The following is a 25,306-nucleotide window of genomic DNA, read 5'->3' on the forward strand; positions in this document are numbered from 1 at the left end:
CTCTAGGGAGGTGCTAATCTAGCCTTTGCCTGAGGCTATCTAGCAAATGCCTCTGTGCAGGGCTTGGGCGGGGGCGGGTCCCAGGGGATCAACAGGGCGGGCGGGCGGAGCGAGCAGTTATGGCTGCTCTCAGTCCCGTCCCCAGGGGCTCTGCCTCTCAGAGTCCCAGCAACCGCTGCAAACCTCTGAGAGAAAGCTGCCTTCGAGTTCCGACCGAAGCCAGACAGTCCCGCTTCTCCCGTTTGAGTCTGGGTCGCTAGAGACTCGCCCGGATCTGGAGCTCGGAGTCTGAGACTCCCTCCCGATTGAAACAGACAACCGCGCCCTCAGCCGCCAGCCCGCTCCACGCGCACTCCACACCTTAGTATTTGACTTCCGCACTGCGCCTCCTCTGAATCTCGGTATGCTATTCTCTTTCCTCCTAGTTATAGAACTTCCACTCAGCCAGCCTTCGTATGGTTCTGGATGATGTCCATTCCGTCTTTTAGTTGTATTTTTGAAGTGGTTGTTCGGCGTTAACCTATGCCGCCATCTTGGTTTTCTATTTGCAGATTTTTTTATTTCTGTGGGGTCATTCATTTTTTATTTTGTTTATTTGATCCTCTCTCTTTGTTTCTTGGTGAGTCTGACTAAAGGTTTATCAATTTTCTTTATCTTTTCAAAGAACCAGCTCTTGGTTTTGATGATCTTTTGTATTTTTCTTTAATCTGTATGTCATTTATTTTCTGATCTTTATTATTTCCTTCCTTCTACTTTCTCTGGGCTTTTCTTGTTCTCTTTCTAATTTTTTAAGTATGCCTTCCCACTGAAGTTTGGCAGTCTGTTCAATGCTTCTCTGTCTCTGGATCTATTTTTGTTCATTAGTTTATGTTCATCATATTTTACAAATGAGTGAGATCATGTGATATTTATCTTTCTCTGACTGGCTTATTTCACTTAGCATAATGCACTTCAGATTCATCCATGCTGTTGTGAATGCTAAGAGTTCTTTCTTTTATACAGCAGTTTAATATTCCATTGTGTAGATGTACAAAGAAAAAGAAATGAAAAAAGAGGAAAAATTGAAAGAAAAACAGCAACAACAACAAAAAGGTGAAATGGTGTTCTTTTCAGCCAAGTTTAGTGCCCCATAGGAGCTCCCTTTGGATCCTACTCTCCTGATGACTGTGGCTGACTGTCCTGGGCTTTCCATGGGAGGTTTATGTGCTAATCACTGTCAGCAACTGTCCTCCTTTGGCTTTCAGCAACCTGCTTGAAGTTCCAGGCGATCCACAGTTTGTGTCAATCTCCACAGAACTTGGCTGCAATCAGGAGGTTCTATCTTCTGAAGTAGATTTGTTAGCATTGTGGAGCCCAGGGCTGGCTCAGCAAACTTCCTCTGGTTCTCCAGGCTCCACCTCTGCCCACCTTTGCCTTTATTCATCTGCCAATCTTTAATCACTCAAAAGTCAGTTTCTAAAAGGGCTTTAAGCGGCGAAGGTGCTTATTTAGCTTTCAGGGAATGTTGGGGGTGTGTTTCCCTGTCCCAGAGCTACTTCTCTCCAGTGGCCCAAAATATTAGTCTGTCCTCAGCTGGGCAGAGATCCTTGTATGGATTCCAGTGGGATCGGCTGGAAACATGGAGTTTCTATCCACTCCACCATGTAAGGAAGTACTAGACTGGTGCCCAGCATAGTGGGGCAGATGGTCCCTCTCCCAATCCAGTCACTGCTGCTCCCTGAGACTTTTCAAATCTGTAGGCTTGGCTTTTGCTTTTGTTTCCTCTGAAAAGGTCAAAATGCAGGGTGGGGCAGGCTGTATGACCTAGGGCAGGGTTTTTTTCTTTATCTGCCCTGAGGTTACTGGAAGCAACTAGCTCCTCTCGGGAGGGAAAAATGGTTTGGGCTTGAACCAAATGCAGGACTCCTGGCTGCTGTTTTTCCATGTCTCCCCATAATGCTTACAACCCCAGCTTCTCAGGCACCTGGAGTCCACACCTTTCTACCCAGACCAAAGCCTCAGGTGAGTAGCTGCAAATGAAAACTCCTGTGCTCTGTGTTTAGAAAAAAAAAAAGTGCAGCTTTCTCTCCCAACAGCTTCAGTCTACAAGGTCCAGACTCCGCCATGCCTAGCAGCCCTGCCACCTTTCACAGATGGATGTTACATGGGCTGCTGGTCTGGGCTCTGGTGCTCCGAGCTGTGGAGGCCAGCCTGGGTTCCAGGACTCTCTCTTCTGGGGGAACAGCCCCTCCCATAACCTAGGGCTCCCTTGTCTCGGCTGCAGCTCTTCCAGCCTGCTGCTCCTGGGAGCTGGGTCAGCCCCTCTTACGACCTCACCCTTCCAACCAGTGTCCAGGTGTTTTCTGTCCTTCCTTGATATAAGTCTACTCCTCAGCTGGACCTCAGTTGGTAATTGCAGGTGAATGTTCTTCAATTTAGTTGTAATTCCAGTCTGGCCCTGGGATGAGATGCAGGTCTTCCTATTTGGCCAACATTTTTTCAGAATCTCCTTGATTTTTTTTTTTTTTTTTTTTTTTTTTTTTTAGAGAGAGTAAAAGGGAGGGTGAGGGGAGGGAGAGAGGAAGAGAGAGAAAGAGAGAAACATCAATCTGAGATTGGTTGTGAGGATCCAGCCCGCAACCAGGGCATGTGCCCTTGACCGGAATCGAACCTGGGACCCTTCAGTCCACAGGCCAATGTTTTATCCACTGAATCAAACCAGCTAGGGCTGATTTCTTTTTTTTAATTACTACTAATTTAGTAAAATTATTACTAAACCTCGGATGTCTTTATATGTACATAATATATATTCATTAAAGGAACATCGCACTTAAATAACTTCTAGTGCTTTGAGCTACACATTACAATGCATTATATTATGACAGAGTATTGAGTAATAGCTTGTTGATTTATTATCCTCTATTTGTAACTTTAAAAATAGATTCATTAAATTTATTGGAGTTTATTATTTGAATTTTAAAATGAAGTAAGACTTTTTCTGGCGCAAAATAAATCTGCTTTGGCTGGTTTATCAATTATTATGGACTAGAGGCCCGGTGCATGAAATTTGTGCACTGGAGGGGTCCCTCAGCCTGACCTGCAGCCTCTCCAATCCGGGAGCCCTCAGGGGATGTCCTACTGACAGCTTAGGCCCGCTCCCCACGGGAAGCAAGCCTAAGCCGCAGTCTGGCCTCCCTCTGCAGGAGGCGACCAGGCTGATAAGCAGAAGGCAACGCCCCCATTACCCCACTGCTGCCGCCACTGCTGGACACCGCATCTATCAAGGTGTTTTCATCAACACAGACTCCAGTCCCTTCACCACGAAAAAATGACAACTTTCTTTAGGCATTTTCAAGATGTCTCTTTCATAGGATATGACATTTCTTTTTTTCTTTCTTTTTTTTATCCTCACCTGAGGATATTTTTCCATTGATTTTCAGAGAGCGTGGAAGAGAGAGGGAAAGACAGATATAAACATCAATGTGAGAGGGACACTTCTATTGGTTGCCTCCCGCATGAGCCCTGACCTGGGCCTGGTCCGGGAGGAGCCTGCAACCTAGGTACATGCCCTTGACCAGAATCGAACCTGGACCCTGCAGTCGGCAGGCCGAGGCTCTATCCACTGAGCCAGTTGGGCTAGGGCAGGATATGACATATCTTAGCCCCTCCAGCAGCAGACCTTCGTTTTTTCCTCCAGGAGTGAGGTGGAAAAACCCTAGATCACCTTCTTGGATTCTTATTACACAATTTACCAAGAATACTGCGAGTGGTGTACCAGGAGCTTAGCCAATGAGTGGTCAGAAAAGGTTTTTCCTCTGCAGGTCACGCACAGAGGTGGGACTGCCAGCGCACCCTGGCGGGCAGGCCCTGTTCTCTGCTCTCTGCGGGACTGCATGCTCACTGCTGCCACAGCTGGCAGGCCCTGCTCCACCCTGCTCTCTGCGGGCCTGCGCCATCCCTGGCTTGCCTCATCATGCAGCAGTCCCCTCCCACCCACCTGTGCATGCAGCCTCCTCCTGAGCAGTCATGACGTTGTGGTGTCCCAGCTAATTTGCATATTTTGTGCGGGGGGGGGGGGGGGAATGGCCCTCAGCCCAGCCTGCACCCTCTCCAATCTGGGACCCCTCGGGGGATGTTCAACTGCCAGTTTAGGCTGATTCCACAGGGCCTAAACCGGCAGTCGGACATCCCTCTCACAATCCGGGACTGCTGACTCCCAACCGCTCGCCTGCCTGCCTGCCTGCCTGATTGCTGCTAACCACTTATGCCTCCCAACCTGATCACCCCAAACACTCCCCTGCCAGCCTGATTAATGTCTAACTGCTCCCCTGCTGTCCTGATTGCCCCCAACTGCCCTCCCCTGCTGGCCCGGTCACCCCTAATTGCGCTCCCCTGCAGGCCCGGTCTGCCCCAACTGCCCTCCCCTGCTAGCCTGGTTGTCCCTAACTGCCCTACCCTGCTGGCCTGATCGCCCACAATTGCCCTCTCCTGCCGGCCATCTTGTGACGACATGGGGGTGGTCATCTTGTGACCACATGTGGGCAGCCATCTTTTATGAGGGCTTGATGGTCAATTTGCAAATTACCTCTTTATTATATAGGCTTTTTTTATTCCAAAATAGAGATTTATTTATTAAGAATTATTTAGTGTTTGCATAAAAATCCAATTGTTCCTCATGAATTCTTTGGGGGTCCCTCTGTTTACCCCAACACTTTCAAAATACAGCTCTTGTTAGTGCCAGGAGGGACAGTTAAGGCAGCAAGGTGATTGCTTGGGTCTCGGCATCGGGAGGGCTCATGGTCTCCCTTCTGAGAGAACACACATGATAGGTAGTTTCTTAGGTGGGGTAGGCTGTCCCTGAAGGAAATACTTATGCAGAAGAATGCAAATTCAGTCATCTGTGGTCAGTTACTCATACCTGATAGCTTTAAAATAAAGTCCCCTTGGGCAAGGTCATCAAGGCTTGCTGGTTGTTTTCAACTATAAAAAACTGTCTGGAAAAAGACAGTAGGAAAGAGTGGGGTCTACTGACAGCGCTGTGAGGCTGGGCTGTGCAACCACAGGAGCACACAGCAGTCTGCTTTTAAAAAAAAAAAGTCTTGTATAATTTCAAATTAGACACCTTGTGGTCCTTAGACAACCCGAAACATCACTGCACCAGAGTCTCATTTTTAAAATGAGGTGTATGACAGGGCTCCCCCAGGGTCACGCACCACATGGGGGGACAGGGACAGCAAACTCTAGGACTTGACTCATTAGCAACATTAACTGATTTTTAGCACACTGAAATGAAGGCAGTCGGTCTGTGCTGCCGTGAAATTAAAGGTGATTCAGAAGTAGGGTGGTTATTTATTGCCCTGTTAGAATAAACCCCAAAAATGACTTTTCAGAAACCAGGGCTGTGTCCCCTGCAACTCCAGCGAGACTCTGGGCCACTCTGGGGGACGCAAGCCAGGGCAGCCTCCAGCTTGCTTCACAGTGATTGCGGCTTGTCTATTTCTGGGAGTGCTGGCCGCTGGGCACACCTACACCTTGTAGTTGAGCTCGGCGTTCACCTTGGTGTACATCTCGTAGATGATGTTGATGCTGGCCGTGTAGTTGACCAGGAATAGGCGGACCTTCTCCAGGCACTCCTCCTCCGTCACATTCTGGCCCTTGGAAAGTGCTTTCAGGAAGTCTGACTTGTAGGGCACGGCATACAGCACTGCCTGGAAGATCATCTGCAAGATCCAGCCGTGGTAATTCTTGAGCATCAGCTTGTAGGCCTTGGTGGTGTTGATGCGGATGAGGTTGGGGTGGTTCTCATCCCGCTCCCCATTGCAGATGCTCTGCAGGAAGACCTGGATGAAGCAGAGGCCCCTTTTCAGCCACATCAGGCCAGCGTGGCCCCCATTTTGAGCCACTCTGCTCCATTCATTTCCTTCTCCACCTCCAGGATGTTCTAAAGGGTCTGGAACTTGGCTGGGTCGGTGTTGTGCACAGCTTTGATTTTCGTGATGTTATCACTTATGTCTGCCTTGATGGGCATAAACACTGGAGACCCAAAGCAGTCAAAGAAGGGCGGCAAGTGGGACACTGTCCCCAGGAAGGGCCCAGTCTCGATTTGCTTGTCCGCAGGCAGCGGCTTCAGCAGGTGCTCTGCCAGCAGCGCCATTTTGGGATTGAGGCCGGCGGTGATGCCTTAGTCGGTGCCGTGGGCTTCCATGCCGACCCCCCAGCTGCCGCCATCCATGCCAGGGCCATTACTGCCGCCTGCCACCGAACCCGGGGACGCCAACGTCACCACTCGCCCTTCCTTTATTTTTAAAAGATTGCACACACACGCCCGGCCCCCAGCACCTCCCCGGCCTGGGCTAGAGGCCACCAGTGGTTTGAAGGCCGGCCATGCCCCCATCCAGGCAGGGACCCCTAATGGTGACTGGTCATTTGCCTGGACGTGAGGGCCCTAGGCCAGTGGTCAGCAAACTGCGGCTCGCGAGCCACATGCGGCTCCTTGGCCCTTGAGTGTGGCTCTTCCACAAAATACCATGTGCGGGTGCACATGTACAGTGCGATTGAATCTTCGTGGCCCATGCGCAGAAGTCGGTATTTTGTGGAAGAGCCACACTCAAGGGCCAAGGAGCCGCATGTGGCTCGCGAGCCGCAGTTTGCTGACCACTGGCCTAGGGCCCTCACGTCCAGGCAAATGACCAGTCACCATTAGGGGTCCCTGCCTGGATGGGGGCATGGCCGGCCTTCAAACCACTGGTGGCCTCTAGCCCAGGCCGGGGAGGTGCTGGGGGCCGGGCGTGTGTGTGCAATCTTTTAAAAATAAAGGAAGGGCGAGTGGTGACGTTGGCGTCCCCGGGTTCGGTGGCAGGCGGCAGTAATGGCCCTGGCATGGATGGCGGCAGCTGGGGGGTCGGCATGGAAGCCCACGGCACCGACTAAGGCATCACCGCCGGCCTCAATCCCAAAATGGCGCTGCTGGCAGAGCACCTGCTGAAGCCGCTGCCTGCGGACAAGCAAATCGAGACTGGGCCCTTCCTGGGGACAGTGTCCCACTTGCCGCCCTTCTTTGACTGCTTTGGGTCTCCAGTGTTTATGCCCATCAAGGCAGACATAAGTGATAACATCACGAAAATCAAAGCTGTGCACAACACCGACCCAGCCAAGTTCCAGACCCTGCAGAACATCCTGGAGGCGGAGAACATCCTGGAGGCGGAGAAGGAAATGTATGGAGCAGAGTGGCCCAAAGTGGGCCCATGCTGGCACTTATGTGGCTGAAAAGGGGCCTCTGCTTCATCCAGGTCTTCCTGCAGAGCATCTGCGACGGGGAGCGGGACGAGAGCCACCCCAACTTCATCCGCATCAACGCCACCAAGGCCTATAGGATGGCGCTCAAGAACTACCACGGCTGGATCGTGCAGAAGATCTTCCAGGCAGTGCTGTATGCCGCGCCCTACAAGTCCGACTTCCTGAAAGCGCTCTCCAAGGGCCAGCCCACCCCTGGTCTAGGAGATCCGTCTGCCACCAGAACTACAATTCCCAGCATTCCTGGTGCTCCCCGCGCTCTTTGTTTTCCCTTCCTGCTCTGTCTCCATCCCACGGCCTCCCACTCTGCCAGGTCCTCCAAGCCACCAGCTCTCTCTCTCTGCTCTCCATCTTGTGGCTTGGGGAGCCAAGTTCCCCAAACTGCTCCAATCTCTGCCGGCTCTCCCATTCTGCTCTCTGCCCAGCGGCTTGGGGGAGCGACCGAGGGAGCCACGTCCCCCCAAGCTTCCAGCTCTCCTGCTCTGCTCTCCGCCCAGCCCCTGCGTATGCAAATTAACCCGCCATCTTTGTTGGGTTAATTTGCATATTCACTCCTGATTGGCTGGTGGGCATAGTTGAGGGACAGTCAATTTACATGTTTCTCTTATTATATAGGATGTTCATTAAATTGAATGAGCTAAATCTGCAGATAATTTTTATAATTGAGGAAATTGAGTTGACAACTGATAGATTATTTAAAGTGAATTTTGATAATCAAAGAGTATGTGATTTTTTAATATATAACTTACAAGGTGCTTAAAGATTCAAAGGAAGACTTTATATAATCCCTACAACTTTTTTATGTGAAAAGGATAAAAGCAATCCCAAAAATATAAAATTAATCTAGAATTAATGGTTTTTCTAGTGGTAAGTCATATTTATCCACAGAAGCATGAAGTAATTATGAGGGGAAAAGAGTAGCCCTGCTCATCTCATTAAGGTATGCTTTCCAAGTAAATTAGTAGTAAAACTAAAATTTAACATTTGTAACTTATGTTTTACTAATAATCATTATAATGACAACTTAATCCAGAAGAAAAGAATATTCCTTTTAGAATCTTATGAATTCAGAAAGTAAAGCATTTTAATTGTAGTGAAGTATGGTAGGGTGATCAGTTAAAGACACTAGCATAAAAAATATACTAGGATAAAGCTTTGAGGGAAATAAAATAGAAACAGCCCTGACTGGTTTGGCTCAGTGGATAGAGCATCGGCCTACAGACTGAACAGTCCCAGGTTCGATTCCGGTCAAAGGCATGTACCTTGGTTGTGGGCACATCCCCAGTAGTGGGTGTGCAGGAGGCAGCTTATCGATGTTTCTAACTCTCTATCCCTCTCCCTTCCTCTCTGTAAAAAATCAATAAAATATACTTAAAAAAATAAATAAATAAAAATAAAATAGAAACAGTTCAAGGAGAGAAATGGAGGATGTAAATAAGGATTTGGTGCCATTTTAAGATGTTTAAATTTTAAATATGCTGGAATGTTTACCTTTTGTAAATATTTAAGCCTAGAGTAAAATATTTTAGATATCATCCTTAAAGAATGTGGAAAAGGACTTGTATGTATATGTGTATTTTCTGGGGAATGGGGTCTGTAGTTTTCATCAGATTCTTAAACATGGAGCATGTGAGAAAAAAAACAAAACAACAACAATTAAGTATAGTTATAGGCCAGGTCACTGCATTCTTTGGACACTATGTTAATTCTAGCCTCAACTTGTTCATTGTATCTTTCCTGAGCCCACATGTAGATGTCTGGAAGATACAAAAGTATATCTGCTTTTAAAAATCTTAGTAGAATTATAAATTCTTAGGGCAGAGCTCTTAGATCAAAACTATCTTTCCTATTTGTCTGCATAGAACAATTATATTCATGTTTACAAATACTTTCTATTTCAGTTTGAAGGGAGGAAGTACTGTGAACATGATTTTCAGATGCTTTTTGCACCCTGCTGCCATCAGTGCGGTAAGTCTCACTGCTGAATGTAAAATAAAAAGTAAGTTTCAAAGTTACTTAACACGTTAAGCACCCAGCCTGTTTTGTCTTCCGGACAGAAAGTATAGTGTCAGTCACCTGTGATTGACTGGGCGCTTAATGTATTAAGTTGTTTAAGTGTCAATGATAAAAGTGGGTTTTGGTGCTTATTAGGAATAACATTTAGGTACTCTTGCCTATTAGTCCTATATAATAAAACCCTAATATGCAGATCGACCAAATGGTGGAACGACCAGTCGCCATGATGCGCACTGACCACCAGGGGGCAGGCACTCAATGCAGGAGCTGCCCCCTGTTGGTCAGTACGCTCCTACAGGGGGAGCACCGCTCAGCCAGAAGCCGGGCTCATGGCTGGCGAGCAGAACAGTGGTGGTGGGAGCCTCTCCTGCCTCCGCTGCAGGCAGGCGATAGGAGCAAGGGGTCCTGGACTGCGAAAGACCCAGACTGCAAGAGGGTGCATCCCCCGCCCGCCTGCCAAAATTCGTGCACCAGGCCTCTAATAATATATAACAAACTGGAAGAGTATAAAAACCCAGAGAGAATTGATTTTTAAGGACATCTGGTATAAAGTTATTTCAGGATTAACTGAGACTTCTGTTAAATTAACATTTATGGAATGTTCATTTACCCTACTTGCTTTTGGGTTTGCCAGGAGGGAGACAGAGAAGATTGTCAGTGAGGTGCATAGTTGCTTAGAGATTGCCTGTGGTTATAGGTGCTGGGCTGGCTTGCACCTTAGCCACTTCACTGGTTGCTAACAGCTCTACTAGAAGGCCTCCAGAGATTGGAGAAACTGAGTAGAATGTTATAAAGGTTTAATGAGAGAAGAAATTAAGCCTAGGTTAAAAGAAAATGTGCTGTGGATTTCAGTTTTCTGTATCATTAATGGCCAGAAATTACCAAAAGGCATTCAAGAGAGCCCGGTAATTGTTTGGGAAAGGAAAGGCAGATTCAGAGATTTAATAAGACAGCCCGAAAATACAGAACTACAGAATGAAAAACAAGCACTCAGATGATATAGAAAACGTTTTTCTAATATAATGCTTGTTATGTTATACACATACATAAAAAGTTCCTTTTTGTGGAGAAAGGTTTAAATGTGTGTTTTTTTTTCTTCGTGATTTTTCCCTTCACTGCTTTTAGCAATAAAATGCCACAATGGATATACTTTGTGTGTCACTTTTGCACAGGTGAATTCATCATTGGCCGAGTTATCAAAGCCATGAATAACAGCTGGCATCCTGAGTGCTTCTGCTGTGACCTCTGCCAGGAAGTCCTGGCAGATATCGGGTTTGTCAAGAATGCTGGGAGGTAGGAGTATTTTATCCTTGTCAGGTGTGGGTGGATAAAGTGACTACTACAAGTTATGCGTATTTTCTCATGGGATGTGAGGCGGTGCTTTGGGACACCCAGTTTAAGACATAAGGACTCAAACTGGTCCTGTTAGGAGAGGGCCCTGGAGTTTCTGGGTAGCAGCAGTGTTTGACTGCCGTTTGTGTTCCTGGGCCTCACAAAAGGTGGGACAAGCATTTTAAATTTTCTAAAATATCAGTCAGATCATTTGCATTTTTCATATGAAAAGTAGTAGTCTGCGCTATTAAGTCAACAGTGATTTCTAAAGAAATGGTTTCTTTAATTTCTTTTGAGAGATATGGGAAGCATATTTCTTTTTCTCTATTTTTTCTTTCTTTTCTTTCTCAGCACATTTCTTTTTAATTATTAGGAAGAACCCTAGATTTTAAATTTAAGTTTCTAAAAAAATTTTGGCTCCGTTTAGGCATCTGTGTCGCCCCTGTCATAATCGTGAGAAAGCCAGGGGCCTTGGAAAATACATCTGCCAGAAATGCCACGCCATCATTGACGAGCAGCCTCTGATATTCAAGAATGACCCTTACCATCCAGACCACTTCAACTGTGCCAACTGCGGGTATTGCAATTTCTTTGTTACTGCACAATAGTGGAGATGAAGGATAACATTTATCTGTATTTCTGTTACTCCGGCAAACCAAATTTGTTTTCCTCCAAGTTTTAATCTGGGAAATTTTTAATCTATAGAAAAGTCATGAGAATAATATGAAGAATACCTACATGCCCTTAATTTAGTTTCATCAGTTAACATTTTGCCACATTTGATTGTGTGTGCAGCATACTTGAATGTGCGTGTGCCTGCATGTACAGACTTTGAAGTAATCAGACCATATTAAAATATCCTCAATCATCCAAAAACTGTTTTCCAATAAAGGATTAAAAATTTTAAAAGCTTTAGAAAGTCTTTGTACATATATAACTTTTGCATTTGTAATAATTAGGGTGTTATCTCAAAATGTCTTAAATTCTATCTAAAGGTTTGTGTTTTTTTTCTTTCAAAAACTCGTGATATATTGTTAGGCTGTGATTCTCTGAATTTGTTGTCTAGTATAAAAATTTAAAGGAAAAAGATACTTTACTATAATGAATATGAATGTACATGCTAAATTGTAGTAGGGAAGACAAGATAGGCTCAAGGTCAAGCAAACTGCTTTGCAATGTAAGAACAGCCACCTCATCTTTTTTGTGATTATCAGTTTGTGGCTTTTCTGCTTTTCTTGCCTATCCTTGCTCTGGTGGAATATTTTTTCACTTTTTGTTAGCACTTTTAAATAATTATTTAAACAGATGAAATTCAAACAATTCCATTTGGCTAATTGGGGCTATCTCTGGCATGTTTATTGACACAGGAGATGGAAAATAATAGCATACTTAAGCATTTGGAAACAGAAGATCCTGGTCATTTCATTTGTTTATTTTCTATTAAACTGTAACTATTCCTAAAAGCTTGTCACAGTTTAAATAATAATTATTAATGGAACTAGTCTCCAAACTCCTTGGTTATTTTGGAAAGATAATGTCACTGAGTCTATCCTCAGTATTGTTATTATTCGCTAACTTTTAAGAAAGACAAATGACTGTAATGTGATAATAGACAAAGAAATGTTAGCTAATACCAGTGTGATGGTATGTATCTTGACTTGTACATTTTACCATTAGTGTATGATACTGATGTTTTGATAGGAATCTGGAACCTATTCAAACCTATTAATTCAGGTTACGCTGATTGTAAGGAGGGAAAAGAAGTTATAGGAATTGTTGTAGTGATAACTTCAAACAGCTCCTAAAAAGTGTTAGCCACATTGCTGTCCAATTTTTTCTCTCTTGATGCTATCATTCAATTGGCTACCTTTCTCATGTACAGGAAGGAGCTGACTGCTGATGCCCGGGAGCTGAAAGGAGAACTGTATTGCTTGCCATGCCATGATAAAATGGGGGTCCCCATCTGTGGCGCTTGTCGGCGTCCCATTGAAGGGCGTGTGGTAAATGCCATGGGCAAACAGTGGCATGTGGAGGTGAGTTCTACATGTGTGATGTAAGGGCAACCGGTACTTTTTAATTTCCTTGGTTCAGATGTGTTAGCAAGATTAGGAGATTTTAAAATTTTATTATTATTTTTTTAAAGAGTGATCTGTATATTTCACAATAAAAAGTTAAACAAAACTGCTGGCACCAGGGATCTGGCAATGACAGAGGGAGACACCGTCACTGCCATTGCAGAGCTAGCGGCTACTGGGGAGGCAGAAATGGGACCCATGGCCGCTCTGCATCAGGTGGGGTGAGCGGGTGAGTGAGTGTGTCCGTAGATCCTCCTCCTCTGTCACGCTGGGCACCCGGCTGCAGAGTCCGGGGACGCTGGGGGTGAGCAGCAGTTTGTTTCGTGGATCAGAGGTTGCACGTGCCGGGCCCGGCCAGCTGCGTCCCTCGTCGGTTCCCCCATCTCAACACCGGACTCAGGTTGGCTGTGTCTGTGGATCACTCCTCCCTGAGCTAACTCGGAAGCGGGAACCTGGCCCTGCTGTACGTCCTGTCACACGGAGGCATGAAAAGGTGTCACTCATGTCATTCATGATGAGCCGTACCTTCCAGATGCTTCCACAGAGCTGCCGGGTGTTGGTTTTTTTTTTTTTTTTTTTGGTTTTTTTTGGTAGAAAGGCAAGCAAGAGTTTATTGACCACAGCAAACATATACTTAGGAGAGAGAAACAAGGAAGGGCATGGGAGGAGGAGAAGAAGGAGAAGGAGGAGGAGCAGGAGGAAGAGGAGGAGGAGGAGAAGCAGATTTTAAAAATTTAAATGTGAACATTTTAAAGACAACTGCCTTTGTAGAAAATTAGGAATATAGAATATACACTGCTTTTGTGAGCTCTTGGTAATAATATAGGATCTGCTCTTCTATTCTTAAATCTTCTAGCCCTGGCTTGTGTGGCTTGAGGGGTTGGGCGCCGTCCAGTACACTGGAAGATTGCAGATTTGATTCCTGGTCAGGGCACATGCCTGGTTGCAGGCTCAATCCCCTGTGCGGGGGGCCGGGTGTGCAGGAAGCAGCCCATCAATGTTTTGCTCTCACATTGTTTCTTTTGCCTCTCCCTTCCTCTCTATAAAAAAAATATAATAATAATAATAAGTCTTTTTTTAAAGTTTTATTTATATTTAGATATTTGAATGCCATTTTTATTGTTGTCATTCTAGATAGCCTTCTTTTTCCCCTTTTGACCCCCCCCCCCCTGCCACTCGCACCCACCAGGACAAACCCCCACCACCCCAGTGTTTGCACCCATTGGTTATGCCAAGATACATCCATACAAGTCCTTTGGTTGATCTCTAACCTCCCCTCCTCGCCTGCCCTATCTCTGAGGTTGGACGGTCTGTTCAGCGTTACCTTGTCTCTGGATCTATTTTTGTTCATTACTTTATGTTCATTATATCCCACATATGAGTGAGATCATGTGATATTTATCTTTCTCTGACTGGCTTATTTTGGTTAGCATAATGCTCTCCAGTTCTATCCATGCTGTTGCAAATGGTAAAAGTTTCTTCTTTTTTATAGCAGCATAGTATTCCATTGTGTAGATGTGCCACAGTTTTCTACTCCACTCATCTGCTGATGGGCACTTAGGCTGTTTCCAAATCTTAGCTATGGTAAATTGTGCTGCTATGAATGTAGGAGTGCATATATCCTTTCTGATTGGTATTTCTGATTTCTTGGGATGATATAGTAGAAGTGTATCAAATGGGAGTTCCATTTTTAACTCTCTGTGGAAACTCCATACTGTTTTCCACAGTGGCTGCACCAGTCTGCATTCCCACCAGTAGTGCACAAGGGTTCCTTTTTCTCCACATCCTCGCCAGCACTTGTTTGTTTGTTTGATTTGTTGATGATAGCCATTCTAACAGGTGTGAGGTTTTGATTTGCATCTCTCAGATGGTTAGTGACTTTGAGCATGTTTTCATATGTCTCTTGGCCTTCTGTATGTCCTCTTTCGAAAGGTGTCTATTTAGGTCCTTTGCCCATTTTTTGAGTAGATTGTTTATCTTCTTTTGTTAAGTTGTATGAGTTCCCTGTAAATTTTGGAGGTTAAACTCTTACATGAGATAGCATTGGCAAATATGTTTTCCCATGCAGTGGGCTTTCTTGTTGTTTTGTTGATGGTTTCTTTTTGCAGAAGCTTTTTATTTTGATGTCCATTTGTTTATTTTCTCCTTAGTTTCCATTGCTCTAGGAGCTGTATCAGTAAAAATATTGCTATGACATATGTCTGATATTTTGCTGCCTATGGAGTCTTCTAAGATTTGTATGGTTCCCGTCTTACACTTAAGTCATTTAACCATTTTGAGTTTATTTTGTGTATGGTGTAAGTTGGTGATCTGGTTTCATTTTTTTGCATGTATTTGACCAATTTTCCCAGCACCATTTATTGAAGAGATTGTCTTGACTCCGTTGTATGCTCTTGATATCTGGTATTATGATCCCTCCATCTTTGTTCTTCTTTCTTAGGATTGCTGTGGCTATTCCAGGGTCTTTTTATATTTCAGATGAATTTTTGGAGAGTTTGTTCTAGGTCTGTGAAATATGTCATTGGTATGTTAATGGGGATTGCATTAAATCTATAGATTGCTTTGGGTAGTATGGACATTTTAATGATGTTGATTCTACCAATCCATGAACATGGTATGTTCTTCCATTTGTTTATGTCTTCCTCTACCTTTTTTCAATGTCCTGTAGTTTTCCAAGTACAGGTCTTTTACCTCCTTGGTTAAGTTTATTCCTAGGCATCTTAATTTTTTTGGTGCAATGGTAAATGGGATTGTTTTTTTAGTTTCTCTTTCTGTGAGTTCATTATTGGTGTATAAAAAAGCCATAGATTTCTGGGAACTAATTTTGTATCCTGCTATGTTGCCAAATTCAATTATTAAGCCTAGTAGTTTTTTTATGAGTCTTTAGGGTTTTCTATGTATAATATCATGTCATCTGCGAATAATGACAGTTTTACTTCTTTTCCAATTTGGATGCCTTTTATTTCTTCTTGTCTGATCGCTATGGCTAGCACTTCCAGTACTATGTTGAGCAGGAGTGGTGAAAGTGGGCATCCCTGTCTTGTTCCTCTTCTCAGGGGAAATGAGTTTAGTTTTTGCCCATTGAGTATGATGTTGGCTGTAGTTTTGTCATATAAGGCTTTTATTATGTTGAGGTATGATCCCTCTGTTCCCACTTGCTGAGAGTTTTTATCAAGAAAGGGTGTTGGATTTTGTCAAATGCTTTTTCTGCATTGATTGATATGATTATGTGGTTTTTGTCTCTCAATTTGTTTATGATAATAAATCTTCTTGAGGCAAAACGTGTCATGGTCCATCTCCAGCAACAGCCCTTGCTTACAGATGACTCTCAGACGTTCGCCTGTTTTCTCATTGTGTGATGTTTGAATAGGCTGGGTCTTAGAGTAACTTGTCAAACACCTGAATTAAAAATGAAAGGGCTACAGGAGAACCCATGAAATGGCTGCCTCAAGCCTGCAGGTATCATCTCTGAGGATAGTGTAACTTTGGAGTTTTATTTCATTTAATAAGTAAAATATAGCAATTCAAAAATGACATGTAGCATTTTTTTTTTCAGCATTTTGTTTGTGCCAAGTGTGAAAAACCATTTCTTGGACATCGCCATTATGAAAGGAAGGGCCTTGCATATTGTGAAACCCACTATAACCAGGTATTGTTTGTACTCATTGGATACTCGATATACTTTTATGAATTTAAGCTTGTCAATATTTTAGTTACAAAGAAATCACTTAGAAAAAATTTTTTCCACTCCAATACTGTACCCAGTTTGGGTTGTCATGTTCATTTAGCTTCCTTAAATATGGAACATCTCCAGAGATTTTTTTGGTTTTGATAGTGATGAAAAGTAAATTATTTTCATCATAAGTAAAAATTAGTCCATGAACTGCTACTCATCTTCTCTAGTTATGATAAAATCTGGACTTAGGTAGCCAGCTATTTGTTTTTAAGTGATAGAAAGAACCAAATTTTGTTAAATGTTTGGTGTTTTAAACTTAGTTCTAACATATCTTGAATTTTTACCATTTTTTCATTTTCAGCTATTTGGTGATGTTTGTTTCCACTGCAACCGTGTTATAGAAGGTGATGGTAAGTAACTGTAGAAATTTTATATGGCACCATTTTGACACAAAAACATTTGAGAATTGTGAAAATTGAAAGAGGTTGATTGCTATAATTTGGAATGTGATTATTATCAGTTACTTTTTCTCTTTCTTTGGCATATTTCCCAAGTAATTTATAGCAGTGAGAGGATAATGACCTAAGAGTTGGATTTGTTACTCATTTGTTATAATACTTTAGGCTAGTGCCGCAGGGTTGTTACATTAGGAAGTGTAGAAAGCATTTATGGCCAACCCTGAAACCTATGTCTCTTTCCTTTCCCTAGAACTATATAACTTGGAAGCTGTAAAGCAGTGTTTATTAAGAACAGTTTAATCTGCATGGTAGTTAGGAAGACTCACTTTAACCTTGCAGATGCTAAAACCTGACAGTTACCTGTAGACATTTCTAGGACTTAGCACCCTTGTACTGGGGTAATTAGGCACAGCTGATGGACTAGAACTGAAGGCAGCTGTATTTGGTAACAGTTGCTAGCACAGTTCTGCCAGACACTTATTGTCAAGATTTTAAACATTCCTGTTTTCAGCATGCTTCATGGTTCTCAGCAGAGAACCTAACTTGGGATACTTGCTGAAATATGTGGTTTGCAAAGGATTAGTTCAAGAAAGTAATCTTAGTGCCATTGAAAATAAAAGTTCCTCCTACATGGGATGGTTACCAGATGAAAGAAACTGTCAACGGAAGTGCTTAGCTTTGAAAGAAACACTGCTGTAGGTGAATACATTAATGTCTGGGCTTTTTTCTTTAATTACTTCTCTAGTCCATATTTCTTTGTTGGACCAGTGGCAATAGGGATAGGAAAGTAGTGGAAAGTGTGCTGGTAGGCAAGCATTGTGCACAAAAAGCTCGTCTGAGTGATGTAATAATGCATGTTATGTACCCTCTGCATTGTCCACAGGAGTGAGAGGACTTAAGCTTTGGTGTGAAGACATGGTACATACCATTTACTGTATAGGCCTCATAGGATACTCAAGGGAAAGAAAAAGATATTTAACTATAAAGGTTGATGTGCAGTTTCCTAAATTCATGCCTTCAGTGAATGGTCTCCTAATAAGTGAAACTCAGTCAAATATTTTCAAGAGACACAGAGTAGTAAAAATTAACTCATAAAGTTTCAATACAGAAAGAAAAAGTAGATTTCTATGTATATTCTTTAAAAATACAAGTTGAAAAGGGCAATAATAGCCCAGGCTGGCATGGTTTAGTGGTTAGAGCCAGGGGTGGGCAAACTTTTTGACTCGAGGGCCACAATGGGTTCTTAAACTGGACCGGAGGGCCGGAACAAAAGCATGGATGGAGTGTTTGTGTGAACTAATATAAATTCAAAGTAAACATCATTACATAAAAGGGTGGCTGTTAGACCATCGGCCTATACACCGGATGGTCTCGCAGTGGTCAGCAAACTCATTAGTCAACAGAGCCAAATATCAACAGTACAACAATTGAAATTTCTTTTGAGAGCCAAATTTTTTAAACTTAAACTATATAGGTAGGTACATTGTTATTAACTTAATTAGGGTACTCCTAAGGCTTAGGAAGAGCCACACTCAAGGGGCCAAAGAGCCGCATGTGGCTCACGAGCTGCAGTTTGCCGACCACAGGTCTAGGGTTCTATTCCCGGTCTAAGGTGCATACCTGGGTTGCAGGTTTGATCTCCATCCCCATTCAGGGCATGTGTGGGAGGCTACCAGTCAATGTCTCTCTCTCACATCAATGTTTCTCTCCTTTTTCTCTCAGCCTTTCCACTCTCTCTTTTAAAAAAAATTAATGGAAAAAAATACCGTCACTTCTCTGGTGAAGATGAAAAAACACACACATGCAAAAAAGAGCCTGGCTGGCGTGGCTCAGTAGTTGAGCATCAACCTATGAACCAGGAGGCCACAGTTCAATTCCTAATCAGGGCACATGCCTGGGTTGTGAGCTTGATCCACAGTAGGGGGCATGCAGGAGGCAGCCGATCATTGATTCTCTCCCATCATTGATGTTTCTCTCTCTTCCTCTCTGGGGGAAAAAAAAAGTTTTGTTTTGTTTTGTTTTGTTTTTAAGAAAAGAAAGAAAAAGGAAAGGGCAATAATGATCTTTCCTAAGATGAAGCCTTGGAAGACAAATACTCAGTTTGTATGTTTTTAATGTGAAAAAATAAATTAATAAAATTGATTGATTCAATAAACATTAATTAATTACACTAAAGTTTTTAGCTACGTGGTCCTTTTGCAAGCAAACCTCTTGACAACCTCTGCCAGGTGTCTTGGAAATAACCTTAATTCTGCTGTAGATTTGAAAATGTAAGCTCCCCCACTTCCCATACCAATATGTCACCAGATGTCTTTCCTCTTCCTCTAGTGGTCTCCGCTCTTAACAAGGCCTGGTGTGTGAACTGTTTTGCCTGTTCTACCTGCAACACTAAATTAACACTCAAGTAAGTATACATTTTGATCCAGCGTGAATCCTTACACTGAAAACTTTAGGGTAACATTTTTTAAAACAGAATTTTTAAAAACAGAATTATTTGATTCATTTTTTCTTCTTTCTACTCAGGCCTTCTGAAACTAAAAGTTCTTCCTTTAATTGTTCCCTGTTCTTTCTTCTATTCCTTCTTTGTCCTGCTCAAAGGGATAAGTTTGTTGAAATTGATCTAAAACCAGTCTGCAAACACTGTTATGAGAAAATGCCAGAAGAATTTAAGAGGCGACTTGCCAAACGGGAGAGAGAAGCAAAGGATAAGGACAAGCAGAAAAAGAAAAAGCCTGTCTGTCTGTAAACTTTCTATCCCTTCTGTCATTTTCACAGCTTTCTTCTTTGCTTAGTCCTTTAGAATATGTTTTTATCTTTTACATTCTAAATTTCTTTTTGGTGTGTATTGTAAACGCTAGAGTAAAATACAAGTATCTGTCCTGTGTAGAGTTGGTCCTTTTATATAATTCTTAAAATTATAGAGCTTAAATTAATAAGGCTCACACTTAATACCAGTTTGTACTTCCCTTATTTCCCTTAATCTGTAGATTCCCTCATCTCTTTTTTTAAATTACAATATGGGATGGATTTCTGTCTCTTTCTGTTTAATGGATTCAAAGGAAAGAATTTCCATCTCTTGATACTGGAAAATTTTTAAAGTACTTTTGTCTGATAATTGTAGCTTTTTAAATCCTGGTTTGGGGTTTCTTTGCCTAAATTAACTTAATTGATAGAGTCCAAGTCTCCTGTTCTAAGTTCTGTAATAAATTAAGTTCTTTCAGTGTGTTTCAGATCTAAGCAAATGCCACGTAATGTACATAATAAGATATGTACTGTCTTTGGTGTATGTACAGGGTGGGACAAAAGGAGGTTTACAATTGTTCGAATGGAAAATAATACAATAGTAAATAATAATATAAGAATAAACTCTTTTGCTGCTCACAGCTGTAAACCTCATTTTGCCCCACCTGGTATGTGTGCTTTAATATAATGTCCATATGCTACTATTAATGAATTCATTTTCTTGATGTTTCTAAACTCTGTGTCTCATTCTTATGAGAAATATTTCAATTTGAAATTCTGTTGAATTGTTAGCATAATTATTCCATGTTTCCTTTATGGGTACCATTGTGTTTTAAGTTCTTTATTTTAAAGTTTTGATGTTTCTTTGTATAAAGAGGAGTTAAAATTCAAATATGAGATTAAAACAATAGAGTGGCCCTGGCCAGTGAGGCTCGATGGGTTGAGTGTCGTCCCATGCACTGAAAGGTTGCCAGTTCGATTCCTGGTCAGGGCACATGCCCAGGTTGTGGGCTCCATCCAGAGTGGGGGGCATGCAGGAGGCAGCTGTTTCTCTCCCTTTCTCTCTTTCTGAAAATCCATAAACTATTCTTTAAAAAAATAAAAATGGAAGGTTTGCTTAGCAGTATCTCAAAAAGCAGTGACAATTTTCTTTAATTTAAAAAAAGAATGGCCTAGCTGGCGTGGCTCCATGGTTGAGCGTCTACCTATGAACCAGGAGGTAACGGTTCATTTCCAGGTCAAGGCACATGCCCCGGTTGCAGGCTCACCCCAGTGGGGGCATGGAGGAGACAGCCGATCAATGCCTCTCTCTCATCATTCATATTTCTCTCTCTCTCTCCCTCGCCCTTACTCTGAAATCAATGAAAATATTTTTTTTTAATGGCAGTTTTAATAGCTTCTGTTCTAAAAAGACTTTGGGAGAAATTTTTTAGCTCAATAGTTTAAATCAAACTGACAATTGAAATATAACATTTGAATTAGGATCTCTGAAAACCAGCTAGAAAATAATTACCATATGGAGCTTTAAAATAAAAGGTTTTAGCAGATTTAATCATTTGTCATAGATGACAGTATACTGCCAGACTTGTTCCAGAAATGCTTCTTAAATATAATTTCACAGAAAATGAACAAGTTATAAAGTTGTGTATTTACTTGATTCACAATGAAGGACCCTGATTTTAACAGTAATAAGCTATTATAATTACAAGTTAGCACACTATTGCAGATAGGAGGCCATCTGAAAACTGTCCTCTCCAGAACTATTTTACAAATAAATTAACAATGTGTACTGCTCTAGCTTCTTTTTTAAAATATATTTTTATTGATTTCAGAGAGGAAGGGAGAGAGAGATAGAATCATCAAATGATGAAAGAGAATCATTGATCGATTGCCTTCTGCATGCCCCACACTGGGAATCGAGCCTGCAACCCGGGCATGTGCCCTGACCAGGAATGAAACCATGACCTCCTGGTTCATAGGTCAATGCTCAACCACTGAGCCACGCTGACCAGTTTACTGCTCTTACTTTTAAAGAGAAGACCTGAGTTCTCCAACCAGGGAATCTGATTCACTTGTGCTCATGAAGAGGAATTGAAACCTTACTGTATCTCCCCTGTCAGCCTTTCTGTTAACCAACCAACCAAAATAACCCATTCTGATGTAAGATTTATTTCAGATGATTTTTTGGGGGGTGGGGTGGGAGGCAAACCTTTTTTTACCAGGAAAGACAAAACCTTATTGCTACCTAATTTTAAAAGTTTTCTCATGGTATTTTAAATATGACTGACTTTACTTCCCTAGTTCTATTTACACTACATTTCCTGAACACTTAGCACTGACTACACTGTAGTATACATTCTATATTACATAGGTTAATGCATAGGATCAATTTATAGGAAAGTTTTTTCAAATATTGTGAATTTTTACATCTACCACATGATAGGAATTGAGATTAGAATTATAGTTGTTTTGCTAACATGTCATCATATAGTATCTTTATTTACTTCAATAAAATTATTTCACATTATTTATGTGTTTATGTTAAATATATTTTCACTAATTTTTTTTATCATTATCTTTAGGAATAAATTTGTGGAGTTTGATATGAAGCCAGTCTGTAAAAAGTGCTATGAGAAATTTCCATTGGAGCTGAAGAAAAGACTTAAGAAACTAGCTGAGACCTTAGGAAGGAAATAACTTCCTTTGTTTTATTTTTTTTTTCTCTTTTCTGCAAAGATAAGAAAGTAACAACGTTATTGACCTGATCCATCCTTATTTAAATTTGTCCCTCAAAGCAGTTGAGTGAAGAGGACCTAGATGAACATTTTCTTCATCTCCTTTGTCTCATTAAAAAAGAAAAAAGTTTGGGATCATAATTTAAAACACAGATGAAATAAAGATTTGCCTTTGTCAATAACCCTTTTCAACTTACTAAAATGTAGACTATACTTAATAGCAAAAACCATATGGTTAAATGTTAAATTTTAATTTAGGTCCCAAAATGAAAGTAAGGAGTCACCTTTTACATGACTCAGATTAAAAAATATAAACATTATTTTATTTTGTACTAAAAAGAAAGTTAATTTCAACTGCTTTTAGGGAGGATATAGGAAGAAAAATAACCAAGAAAAATGTTATGGAATTTTAGTATGCTTATCAAACTGGTACCTATAAAATGAATATACATATTACTAACACAAAACAAGTGTATTCAGAACTACTTGGACTTTTTGTTGTTGTTAAATGCAATAATTATGCTTAGTTTTTTAAAATTATGCTTAGCTTTATATATTATTCTCCTTGTGAACTTCTTCCTTCATACAATTAACAGTAGTTATAGCTGGCTAAATAGTTCGCCTTTTTAAATTTTGTGCAAAAAATTTTATTCTCTGTATTTGAAAATACAATATACTTTGCAGTATTGGAAAATGAAAGTTTTTTTATTTTGTAATTACAGTAGTTATGCTTCTAAGCTTAATATCAAAGATGTAGTCCTAGACTAGGACATGAAATTAAATTTTATGTAGCTTGAAATGTATCACTTAAAAAAAAGTGAATGTATTTGGTCATGTTGCCTTTATAACCACGTTTTAGACATTTTGCCTTTATAACCAAGTTAATATCTATGCTTTGTACATAAACTTGCCCTGCCTTAGAAAAACATACACTAATCAGGAATTCTAGCTGTTCCGTATAGTACTAACTAAAAACAAGTGTATTGGTTGAGATTTATAAACTCAGAATCATTTACCACATTATGATTATATTTTTAAAATTTGTTTTCTCCCTTTTTGGGAAACACATTAAAATTAATTTCTGCCATCTTATTAGAGGAGAAGCATGTTGATACATGTTTCAAGTTTTTCATTTCAGATCTTACAATTATTTGATTTTATTTGCTTTAAGTAAGATATATAAATTGCACTTAAATTAGAAGAGGGATGTTTAAGTGTCAATTTTAGGTCAAAAGTAGTGAGTTACTCTATTTCATAAAAGGTTTTATTCTAAAGTTTCTGGACCATTCTTTCTTGATAAACTTGTATGCAAAGCATTTAGTTATGAACATTATTTACATGTTTCTGCTGTGTTATCATTTAAAAGAAAAGTGCCAAGATGGACTTCTAAGGGGAAAGTTATTGTTTTTTACAAAAATTGCTAAAATACTGTTTTGCCATTAAAAATATCACCTCACAATGCTACCACTCTGCCATTAAAATATTTGTATTGAAAAGTTTGTGTATGCATGTTACAGGGCAAATTCTATTTCAGGTTTCAGATAACTTATAACCAATAACTTATTTTTAGTGTTCTTCTAGAGTTCAAAGAATTACGAATGATTGAAAATAATTAAATATATAGTTTAAGACTGCATGTGTTCAGAAGTTTAAAAGTCTTTGCATTTGACAGTAAGAATCAAAATCTCTTCAGTGTGCCTTGTCAGCTGATTTATGACCAGCAATGAAAACCTTGAAGGTATTTATTAATATATATAGTATGGATAGAGGTAAAAGAGTACGTACAGGGTTTGCAGTGTAGGGTCTTGATGCTAAATTCTAAAAATATGCCTACACCAGAAATACGGAGCAGAAAAGCAAACAATTAACTAGATTCTTTTTCTTTTCACCTATATTCTGAATCCCTGTGAAGGCGTGTGCACTGGGCTGGGCTGCTTTGTTTACACACCTATGTGGCCGCCTGTCCTGCAGCCAGAGGTCCCAGTGCTGTTTTGACTCCTTTTAAAGCATGAATTAATATTTTCTGGAAGTTCAACTTATTAGGGTATTTTATCTAGATACAGTACTTTCTTCCCTTATAGGGCTATCATTGGAGCTCTTACAGGTGAGAAAGGAAGAAAAAGTTGAAAAGTTGTATTGGAATAGAAGACAAATTTGGTGTAGTTCATAATATTTTTTGTGAAGCTTTTCCTAGCTGTGAAAAAACTCAGGCTAGTAAGCATTTCTTTGTTTAAAGTCCAGCAAGGCAGTTTTAACTTCCAGTTAAAATTCATTGTTGTTACCAAATTTCTAAGTGCTTTTTTTTTGTTTTTTTTTTTTTTTTTTTTTTTTTTTTTTTTTTTTTTTGCTAAGCCTGATATAATTGGGGAAAATGCCTGGATACAAATTAAACATTCTTTGGGTCAAGTTCAAAGCCTTATTAACACTGCACTTGAAATCATAGGTCATTTTCCTCACTTATTTCCAAAACAGCCATTTTTAAGTTCAGGAAATTTCAAGGTAGGCGTACAGAATTCTTATTGTATTTCATTTTAGATTGTAAGCTCAATGGCAGGGACACTATATTGCTAATTCTGTTTTTATATAGCAACCTTTGCAATATACTCTTGGTACCTAATAAATGTTCATAATTATTAACAATAACCTGTTGTGCATTGATTTGAATGGTTTTGAGACAGAACTATGAGAAGATAAGGCTAATGTTTAAGAAAGCTCTTTTGGAAGCATCCTAGATAGATGAATGGATAAAGAAAGTGTGTGTGTGTGTGTGTGTGTGTGTGTGTGTGTGTGTGTACTGGACTATTGCTCAGCCACAAAATAAGGATATCTTGCTATTTACAACAACATGGATGGGGTTTGAAGATTTTATGCTGCTAAGTGATATAAGTCAGAGAGAGAAAATTACTATATGATTTCACTTACATGTGAAATCTAAAAACAAAATCAAAAACAAAAACAAGCTTATAGAGAAGAAATGGTGACTGCCAGAGATGGGGGTAG

General features: G+C 41.0%; 1 protein-coding gene and 2 pseudogenes across 5 annotated transcripts in view; 2 read left to right on the forward strand and 1 right to left on the reverse strand.

Annotated features, from left to right (window-relative positions):
- LIMS1 (LIM and senescent cell antigen-like domains 1) overlaps positions 1-24,949 on the forward strand; it is a 103,189-nt gene extending 78,240 nt beyond the window's left edge. For 3 of the 5 annotated variants that reach the window (XM_014532102.1, XM_014532103.1, XM_005884655.2), the window contains 9 exons: positions 9,174-9,240; positions 10,461-10,581; positions 11,048-11,197; positions 12,503-12,653; positions 16,252-16,344; positions 16,733-16,781; positions 19,158-19,233; positions 19,428-19,567; positions 22,154-22,240. In XM_014532102.1, the coding sequence (XP_014387588.1) occupies positions 9,174-9,240; positions 10,461-10,581; positions 11,048-11,197; positions 12,503-12,653; positions 16,252-16,344; positions 16,733-16,781; positions 19,158-19,233; positions 19,428-19,567; positions 22,154-22,155 (849 nt within the window). In that variant the 3' untranslated portion in view covers positions 22,156-22,240. Of the gene's footprint in view, positions 1-9,173; positions 9,241-10,460; positions 10,582-11,047; positions 11,198-12,502; positions 12,654-16,251; positions 16,345-16,732; positions 16,782-19,157; positions 19,234-19,427; positions 19,568-22,153 lie in introns of all 5 variants that reach the window. The other 2 variants (XM_005884658.2, XM_005884656.2) reach the window with 1 other exon arrangement.
- Positions 5,505-6,299, reverse strand: LOC102259979 (annotated as a pseudogene).
- On the forward strand, positions 6,774-7,904 carry LOC102263793 (annotated as a pseudogene).
- Positions 24,950-25,306: the final 357 nt, after the last annotated feature.

Source organism: Myotis brandtii, unplaced genomic scaffold (assembly GCF_000412655.1).
Source record: "Myotis brandtii unplaced genomic scaffold, ASM41265v1 scaffold842, whole genome shotgun sequence".
In the NCBI taxonomy this organism is placed as follows: domain Eukaryota; kingdom Metazoa; phylum Chordata; class Mammalia; order Chiroptera; family Vespertilionidae; genus Myotis; species Myotis brandtii.